Genomic DNA, 10,392 nt, shown 5'->3' with positions numbered 1-10,392 from the left:
GCAGTTTAAAGTGGCAGCAAGAATAGAGCTTTTGAGAGGAATTATGCCAAGATAGAAAAGATTGGTTTTCTGGGGATTGACATGAAGGCCAAACTGTTTAGCAAAGAGAAACTAAATTGTTTTGAGAGTGGTCATGTCTGATGAGGAGGCCCTGCTGAAGATAATAGTGTCGTCTGCGAACTGGAGGGCTCTGATAGAATTTAACTCGCCCTTCAGCTTAAGGTCAGCAAGATCCCCCGAAGCTGCACTACATGATAACATTTTGTTTAGGACGTCAACAACAAGCAAGAAGAGCAAAGGAGACAAAGGATCGCCTTGCTTGAGTCCCCTGAAACATCTGAAGAAACTAGTGGGGGATCCGTTGACCAGGATGGCTGATTTGGAGGAGTGGAGAAGGTGGTGGATCCAATCGCACCAACGGGGGCCGAAGCCTCTGGCTTTGAGGAGGGACAAGAGGAAATTCCAGTTAACACAATCAAAAGCCTTGAAGAAATCCACTTTGATAGCACACATTTCCTTTTTACCAGATGAGCAGAAGTTAATCATCTCATGCGCTAGAAGGAAAGAATCCAACGTGTATTTACCTGACTGAAAGGCAGATTGAGAGTGGTCCACGAGTAGAGGAAGAAAGGATTTAAGTCTATTAGCAAGGACTTTAGAGAAAATTTTGCAAGAGCTGTTAATGAGGCTAATAGGACGAAAATCTTTAGGGGAGCTTGCACCATCCTTCTTAGGGATAAGACAAATATGGGAGAAGTTTATGTTCTGGAGAGATTGGGGGTTTGAGTGGAGGCCTTGAACGAAGCTAGTAACATCTGATTTGATAGTATGCCAGAAAGTCTGATAGAATAGGACTGGGAGACCATCTGGCCCAGGAGCCTTATCTGGGTGAAGGTCGAAGACCGCTACCTTTATTTCCTCTTGGGAGAAGGGGAGATCGAGGGGAGATAAATTGATAGAACTATGAGGGTATAAAGTATCCCAATTCAGTTGTAGGTTAGAAGCAGGAGGCTGCTGAAAGAGCTGCGAGAAGTAGGTGAGGAAGGATTGTTTGATATCCCCTACTTCAACAATGAAAACATTGTCTTCTATAAGGTGAGGGATGAAATTCTTTCTACGACGAAAAGATGCAGCTTCTAAACAAGTATTACATTTTCATTGATACACAAACAATATTTTTCAAATACAGAATTTAGCAAACCTCAAATTGTATACATAGGGGTACATCTACAATATGTACAGTGAACATGAATTTCACTCGAACACAAAGATAAGATCTGATGGCTAAAAAGCTCTCCCTCCAAACTGAATGTATTTGCACTTTGCTAGGTGCTCTTTATTTTCTTCAATAGAAGTACCCAGATGCGGGAAAATGTCCATTTTACTTCTCTTGGAGTCGAACATTTTTGTTGCGGGAAAATGGCATCTCCTTCTTTTGCATCTCTTGGAAAAAATGTCTATTGGATACCAGATAATGGAGTTATTCATTGGTTTGGAAAGACATCCGAGAAGGAGAAATCGTGAAATGGAGGCCCTATATAAAGTTCAGAAATATCAGAAACTGCAATATATATAATTTACTAAAAATGTGAAATGAAATTAAAGAAACACGAAAAGGGATGAAATGCAATCCCCCTCAAGACTCACAGTTGCAAGATTTTTAAGTGATATATAAAGAAGGTACACAGTGTTGAGTAATATGTCACCGAAGGACTACCAGATGAAGATGGAAAACACGAGGAAACTACTTAAATATATATTATTTGGAGCAGTTCACAAACCTGAATGGACTTCCCTCTTACACACTTCTATGACACGTTCACAACTCAACCAAACAAATAGAAACAAATTGATTCAGCACGAAGATTTCCCCCCCTAATGTTAACTTCCTTTATGAAGTCCCAAATTCTTCTCAAATGGACAAGCAGGAAACCTACTTTAAACCCAAAAAATGAGATACACTTGGTTTACCAAATCTATCCTTCCACTAGGGTGGGAAAAACATTGAATTTAGATGGAACTAATGATTTAAATTCACGCAGAGGTCCAAGATTTGCACTGGAAACCAAGGATTTCTTAACCTTCGCTAAAGAACAATTGAATCTATCCCTTATTTTTTAACCTTTTTTTTAAACAATGATTCGCCTCAGCTGAGCAAGGTTTGTGCAGTAAAAGAAGGAACTCTTTTGTTACATAGTTCATGTGTATTAATATGTTCAGTTACTGTTCAATATTTGCTGATATGGTTATTGGTTAAAGGATGTATGCCAACTTGGTACTTCCATCAACTGGTGAATATCCAAATCCTCAACTTGACGTATTTCTAACCTTCAAGTGTCAAGACTATTCTTTCATGGACTATACTGGTTTGGTTCAGTTCAGTTCATCTAGAACCCACTGATTCAGACCAAAACATCAATCATACCAGCCAATACGATTTGGTTCTGAGGTCTCACATCAGTGTAAGATTTATAACCAAAAGACGAGGTGAGCTTCTCTTATTTATGTCTTCTGTTGAATACAGAAAATAAAGTTAGAGATTACTCTTTTATAAACAAATAAGGATAAAACCTGAGTGCACAAAGGGAGTATCACTGGCCTTGGATAAAAAAATAATATGATCATAGATTTTCAAAAGAACAAAATAAAATAAGCTTATAGAAAAAGCAACTTCTTGAAAGTAGTTAACTGCAAGTTCTGCATTGAAATGGGAAAGGCATGACAAGTAACTAAATACCTTAGCAAGAGAAATCTAAGTTCTAAAAGGCTTTGAACACAAAAGGAATCATTTTAGATAAAAAAAATTGGAAGATAAAAAAATTAAGAAGACTCGTACCTTCTTGTTCATGAAGCAAGTAGAAAGGTATATGAGAAATCATCTTCGAGGCTCCTTCGCTCCAGTTAACAGTACCAGGGTCCTGATCATGCTCAGTTGAAGGCCCCAAAACTGACAAACAAATTGCAGGTTCATTCATTAGACCAAGATAGTCGCAAGCACGCCTCTGTACTCTTCGGTCTGAGTTTTGAGAGCGGGCTACCTGACAACAAAGTCCAAGCTGTTTTATTATATTCTGTGGCAATGCCAGGATTTAGCTTGTAAAAGAAACTTGGCATTTCATTACTAGTGCAGTAACTAACAAACCTTGGCCAGAGATACTCGAGCTCTTGGAAGCAACTCAGCATGGCATGTTGCGAGCTTGGCAATAGCAGTAACCACAAAGCATAAAAGACGAACTTGTGAAGATTTTCCAGATGCCCTGCCCTTAGAACCAACAGTTGATTCCTGGCTCAAGCCCAAGCGGCTTGAGAATGTAAAGAGAATAAGTAAAGAATCACAATATAATGTGCAAAAACTTCTTCATTTTATATGAAAACCTACCTAGAGAAAATATTCTCATGTACAATGTAACGCAAGGAAGTTTTCTTGGTTTTATATGAAGACCTACCTAGATGAAAGATTTTCATAAAGTAGTAGTTCTAGGCTCTCAAAGAGCTCTCGAGCTACATCTTTATAAGATATTCCTCCAGCTCCATGCTCCCCGATTGCCCAACACAAGTGTAATGCCAATTCGGTCTGCATTAGCACATAAAATTTTTCATCAAGATTGACTGCATTGCCAAAATGAACTTCCATAATTTAAATATCAAAACCTGCAGAAAATTAATGCAGAAATGTACACCCACAAATACACGCGCGCGCGCGTGTATATGTTCTATCTTATATAAAAATAGATAGAACACAATGTAGAGCTAGGCTACTGTCTATAACATCCAACACAAGCATTCACCTATCAAAGTAAAAATTTATGCCGATAGATATAATTTACAGTATATAAATTATCTAGAAACAAAAAACTCAAGTGGTTCCAAGTGAACTACTCGTGCATTAAAAGCCCTACGAATCAACACTTTAGAATTTTCATAAAATTGGCCAAGTTATTGTAACTTGATGTAAAGACTGTATGCCTATAAATCTCTTCAGCTATTCACTTCTCAACAATTGCATCTTATTTGATCTGGCCTACTTTGACATTTGTGGCCATGTGTAGTCAGCATCTTTACAGATGGATTCCAAATTTATGCATGGTTTATTGATTATCCCTATTGCTCCAATTTAGAACAACATCACTGTTCTGTGGTGAATAAACATGTGTCAGTGATTGGGCTCATAACTATGTTTATTACTCCTTTATAACTTGTCAACGATTTCACTTACTTACACCTACTAATCATCAGCATTGAAATTTTTACTACACTTCATTTATGCAGTGCATGCGTTCAACTGCAAAAAGAGCGTTCAACTTGTTCCATCTGTTGCACACTCTCTTTATTTCTATTGTTCAACATTGAGCATAAGAGCTATGGTATCTCGAATTCTCCCACAGATAAAAGTTTTGACCGTTTATGGATAATATTGTTTGGCTCTCCAGTCATTAATGCAGTGTGAGTTTCCTTGTCATGCCCACACCTGAGTTTCTTTCCCAAAATCTCTCCCTCATACTCGGGCCATATAGCATCTTTTCCAGTTCTCAATATCTGTGCTCAACCTCAGTATTATACTATATTCTTACCTCTTTTATTAATTCAAGTAGCTAAATTCATATAATTCAAGCTTAATTGCAATGTTTTAAAAAGCATCTGGGCTCCCGTCTAGGCCTAAGAGGTGCCTAGACTGCCTGCTTAGTTTTTGGAGGCGTCAATGGGAGTCTGGCCACTTATCCGGACTGCACTGCATCAAAAGGGGATATATCACTCACTTAGGCTTAGTCATGGATGAAGAGAATGAGCTAAGTCAAAATGGATTGGATCAAATCTCTATACAAGTCCATCTTATGCAAAAGTCAAGGATAGGATTTTGAATTTTTAAAAAGAATCCTTCCTCTATTGGTGCTAAAAACATCTAGTGCCGCTTAAGCACCAGCCTGGATGCCTAGGCTCAATGCGCTTGGTCTGGCGCCTAACGCTTTCCAAAACATTGCTCAATTTTGAATACAAAATGCAGATCAGAGGAAATAACAGAAGCAATTATCTATGAAGATCTTAAAATAGTAATAAATATAGTTTGCCGTGTCTCTAAAGAAAAGAAGGGAAGAAAAAGGAGATGCTATGCTCACGGATCTTTACCTTTGCGGGACTGTCATAAGCTTCTCCTAATCTGTCAACAATAGGCTTCTGCAAGAACATAAAATGGATCGTCAAAAACACCATATTAAATGTTTAAATAAATGGTGTACTTAAAACTTTAATAGAAATATATTAGAGTTCATAATCTAAATTGCAGTAGTCACAATTTTATGAAAATATAACAAGATTTAAAAGTTCATGTACTTAAATTTAAAATAAGAAATTCCCTTTAATAATAAACAGGTAAAATATTTTAGAACCTTGTGAAAGACCCTATATAAAAAATGGTTCCAATATATATTAGACAAGAGTGATATTCCTGCATGTAGGATAAATTTTAGTCGTAATAGTACCTTCAAAAGAGCAATAAATTGAGGAGATCGCTGAAATGCAGCTAACATAAAATCCACAAGCCTCTTCTGGACCTACAAAAAGTTAATTAAGAATCAGGATAATCTGACAGTAGGTAAAGGCTGAATATCCAGAAGGATCATGTTTCATAACATATCCACTAAACATTCTAAAGCAATAACTCGTTTTAAAAGGAAAATAAAGGAATATAACAATAACACGAAGCCCCTAGTTTTGTATGGTTCCCTTGTCCGTTTCTGAACACTTTTTTTTGTGCCCATATATATAAAACTTTATGCATCCATCTTTCAAATACATCCAATCAACTGCTAAAGAGGAGTCATCATCATAATTGCCTAGCTTCAACCTATATTATTGTACTAGACTTTGCACGTAAATTAAGTGGACAGAAGTAGCATCAAATCAATACCTTCCAGTCTGATCAATCATAAGAAATAACTATACACGCTAAGAAAAACAAAGTTTCAGAGTTGAAATTAATCTCACTCGCCTCAAAACAGAAAATTTTGTCAGGGAAAATTGTAGCATTTCGTGACATAAGAATTGGAATCAATGCACATAGCAGAGCTGTAACAACCATAAAATAGAATGTAATTAGTACAAGACCTATGCCAATGTTTTTTAGTAACAATAATTCATAGATGCGAATTACACGATTCAAAAAGACAAGGAACATACAGTCACTGACATCTCTCAATGCAATTGCAAAATACACAGAAAGCAACCTTGGTGTCATATTGAATGCTTGTCTTAGCCTGTCTGATTGAGGAGCATTAATAATGGCAGCTTGTAGCACTGCAGCCATCTCAGGAGAAGTCCAGTGCCTTTCCTGAAATACCACAAATCTGTCAATGTATTCCAATATTGAATATTATTTCCACAATTTATTGATCTTCGGGAATATATGAAGTACAGAGAGGTTAGGAGAAAAATATAACATGGTCTGAAGAAAATGTGACAGGCCAAGTCTTTGAATAGACATGCTTTAAATTAATCACAACAGACTCGCCAGCATGATTTAATATTTATCTTATTTGCAAGAAAAAGTTTAACTGGAGAGTACTGCAGCAAAATTGTTTCCAGGATTCGCAAGGGAAAACAAAAAGAGGAATCTACAGGCTCAAGGACACAATACTTATAATTATGCAAGGATTAGCAATGTCTAAAACTAATACAAAGCAAACATGACAGATATTGAAATGAAAGAGAGAAGCAGGTTATGCATAAAGAACAAGAACTTGTTACAGATCTTCAAAACTATATGTTAAACTTAACCGTCCCAAATCCCATGTTCAGTGCTATGCCCACTTAAAACGTGATTCAGTATTTATTACAGTCATGAAGACAAACAACCTTGGTGAAATACTCCAACCTATATACTATATAGAATTCAGTGAAATATGAAAATGTGCACTGGCTAGACAACATAGCTCAAGAACCCTCATCCAAATACTCAAAATCTCTCTTTATAAAGAAAAAATCATTTGAAAGCAGACAAGATAGAGATTATAACTAATAATTCGAATTCCACCAAGATTACAGGCTAGAAGAGAGTAGGGCTACAAAATCTTAGTTACAGCAGCTGGCAGAACAAGCAGTGACATCCGAAGAAAGTAAACTTAGTACAATATGAATGACACTCAATTATTTGTAGAAGCTTAGGATAAAAGACTCATTTTACAGCTGTTCCTACTGCCATGGAAATTGTTCTGCCACAGATTGATTGTCACTAATGACATCAGTATAGAAACAGAAATTGTGCAGAGAGCCAAGATTACATGATTATGTATGTCACTAGTATTAGGTCAAAGAGATTGAGATACGGTAAGCCCATCGTTCTCATCTTTTAAAATCAAGAAATATTGGGTCTGCAAAATCTATTATATAGTTATCATCAGATCCGGAGTCAAGATTATATGATATATGCATGTCACCAATATTAGGTGTAAAGAGATTGACATACAGCAAGCCCATCGTTCTCATCCTTTAAAATTTCAAGAAACATTGGGTCAGCAACATCTATAATATTGTTATCATCAGATCCAGAGTCACCCCCTCTATCTTCGATAGATGATCCAGTATAAGCTTCATCCATTAGTGCAAATAACATCTGAAGTAAAAGATCATAAACAACGTTAGAACATTTATTAAACAAGACAAGCAAACGATAGGAATATCTAAACTCACCTCAGGAGCTGCACTCTTCTGAATCGAAGCTATACGGCTTCCAATTAGAGTCCCAGAGCTCTTTTCCACCTTCTCCAATGCAACCACCAGTACTATTTTAGACAAATATAAAATAAGTCAGAACATGGATAGCAGAAAACCAATAGTGAAAATAAACACGTTAGATATAGACATGTCATGGTAAAAAGAGTCATGAAAGCACACATATTGTTTCAAAGATCATGTGGTGATGCCGTCAACGAATAGGATGAGGATGCGGATCATATGCTGCTCCTAGTAGAAGTCGTAAGTTCTGTCACTCCGGTTCACCCCTAGTTTACAACCATGTTAAAGGTATTTCGAGGATGCAGTTATTCAGATCTATTTTTGATGATGCAAAAATTTTAATCAAATGGATCTCAGACTAGATAATTTTAGCACCATTATTTCTTTTAATTTGGTGAATGATTATGACTTTTTCTACACGTTTATTGCATGTCATTAAAATCTTTTCCCATTACAATAAAGCATCACATTACAAGAAACAGCACTAGGCGTTTGCTGTGAATTGATGTCTTTGATTCCAGAAGCTTAATCCAAGAAAAATCATAGTTATGATGTCAATTTTAGAAAGGCTAAGGAATGTGTTAGAAAGAACATGTCTATACGGCAGTAGCCAAGAGCAAATGCTGAACTTATAGTACAATAAACTTCCAAATTATTTTTTGATATGCCAACTATTAATTTTTTGACAAGGGACTCCAAGAGAAACCAGATTACAACCTAAACTAATTGAAATCTTTGTTCTATCTGATGGTTGGAAATTTTATGGCTGGAGAAAATTCTCCTTGATATGCCTTTGGAAAAACAGATGGCATCAAGCTTAGGCATTACATGAAACAAGCAATCAGGAAAGAAACATGTTAATTTCTTTAACGGGAGTAAAAAAGAACTCACTTGGCAAATCTACAATTGACGGGAATAGAGGAAGAAATGAGCCGGTTGACATCATTGCTGGAAGAACAGTAGAAAATGATTTCTCTAACCTAGAAATAAGATAAAAACATGACATTAGATGGAACAATTATACTGAAAAAAATACATCCGATCCAGTAATTTAGGTTGAAGATCTAAAACAGCCTTAATAAATTGATGATAGAAGCAAAGAGAATGAAGATAAATTAGGGCAATCTTTTGCATTGGATAGACAATTCATTAGGTCTTTTTTTTAATAATAAATCACACGTTTACAATGAAGTTATTATAGCAATGAGACATATCACTAGCTGTTGAAGCAACTTCACTGTCAGAAAATAGAAAGGTAGAACATACTTCTCACCATTCCATGCAATCAACTTCAGCAGCAATGGAAAGAACTGCAGATAAATATTTGAAGTAAAAGATGAGTAGCATGTCAGACGAGTAGCAAATTAAGACAATATTATTTTCTGAAAAACAGAAATTCGTAAAGTATTTGTCAGAGTACAACAGCCTTCAGCATTGTGCAAGAGAGAAGGCGACCTAAAGTCTGAAAGCAAGCCCGAAATAAAGGTTCAACAATCGGCAGGGATATTCCCACCATAGTTTTGTCAACTATATCACCCAAAAAAAACGTTTGGCCGTTGAAGCCTACAGAAAAGCAACCACTTCATATCAAACCTGATACCGATTATCCAGCAAAGGTGATCCCAAATTTTAGGTAGTTGTTCGTAAGATTTTACTTGAATAATAAACATGGTGCACATGGGAGGTGGGTACAGTTTGATTAGGATATCCTTGACAAGGATGTTAGCTCTACAAATGTAAACTAATTGATGGAATGAGTAGCATAAAAAATAATATACTTACATTTATGACTTATGGCATATAAATGGTGTAAAAATGAATAAACATTCTTGAGAATGCAATTTAACTCTTAAAACGAAAGCTTTTGCAGCACATTGAACGAAATCATTGTTAAGTTCATTCTTTTTCTGTCTACTGGATGCATGCAATTTAACTCTTGAAATTGAGATTTCAACCTATATGTTCATTCTTTTTCTGTCTACTGGATGCATGCAAGCAAAAAAAACATGTGGGCTCTTTGTTTACAGGAATTCTGGATCATGTAAATTATGTTCAACAGTACTTCACCACAGAATAAGAAAAGATTTAAGCACAAAATGTATGGTGAGACATGATTGAATGGATATGCATAACTATCATGAAGCCATTTGGATGAAGCTTCCCTTGGTAGCACAATCATCAACACAGTTTATGCCGCCTTTTTCTCCATAATATATAATAATATGGATACTTCATAGGCATGTAACAACATAAAATGTTCATATTCTATTAATGAACATACCTGCGGAAGCAAGGTAGGAAATGAACTGAGGAACTTTGTCTTATTCAGGTTAAGGAAATTGAGGGTGGCTTCTGCCACAACAGGGTCTGCAAACTCTCTGGAAACACAACAACAAATCAAATGGTGACAAACAACTAAGGCAGACAGTAATTAAAGGGACTATCAGTAGTTAGTTTATTAGAAATCAACCTTTTGATTCTGAAAATTAAACCAATGATAAGCATATATAAGAAACAATTATAACAATATTATAAAGTGAAACTGGCCCCAGCATAGATGTGTCTTATATCAATTGTACCTATAAGATATCATTTCTTACTGAATTACATAAATGGCTTTCTATGTACTTGCAGTTATGCTTCATAGACAGAAGTAATATGTAT

The 10,392-nt window shown here is 36.0% G+C and overlaps 1 protein-coding gene across 2 annotated transcripts; it reads right to left on the bottom strand.

Moving 5' to 3' along the window:
• Nucleotides 1,135–10,111, bottom strand: LOC109845338 (AP-5 complex subunit zeta-1). 2 transcript variants are annotated; one of them, XM_020414576.1, is made up of 13 exons: nt 10,010–10,111; nt 8,995–9,038; nt 8,620–8,708; nt 7,684–7,775; nt 7,460–7,606; nt 6,175–6,325; nt 5,987–6,063; nt 5,478–5,549; nt 5,125–5,172; nt 3,447–3,574; nt 3,143–3,302; nt 2,837–3,038; nt 1,135–1,534 (listed from the first exon to the last, which is right to left on the bottom strand). In XM_020414576.1, the coding sequence occupies exons 3-13, from the start codon at nt 8,672–8,674 to the stop codon at nt 1,485–1,487; spliced, it is 1,182 nt and encodes a 393-aa protein (XP_020270165.1). In that variant the 5' UTR covers nt 8,675–8,708; nt 8,995–9,038; nt 10,010–10,111; the 3' UTR covers nt 1,135–1,484. The 2 variants fall into 2 exon arrangements, with proteins under 2 accessions (XP_020270165.1, XP_020270164.1); XM_020414575.1 differs by having other exon boundaries at nt 9,002–9,038; nt 10,010–10,068.

The sequence above is a fragment of the Asparagus officinalis genome, chromosome 6, assembly GCF_001876935.1.
Source record: "Asparagus officinalis chromosome 6, Aspof.V1, whole genome shotgun sequence".
Taxonomy (NCBI): domain Eukaryota; kingdom Viridiplantae; phylum Streptophyta; class Magnoliopsida; order Asparagales; family Asparagaceae; genus Asparagus; species Asparagus officinalis.
The sequence above is the reverse complement of the archived record's forward strand: the minus strand, read 5'-3'. Positions and strand labels throughout refer to the sequence as shown.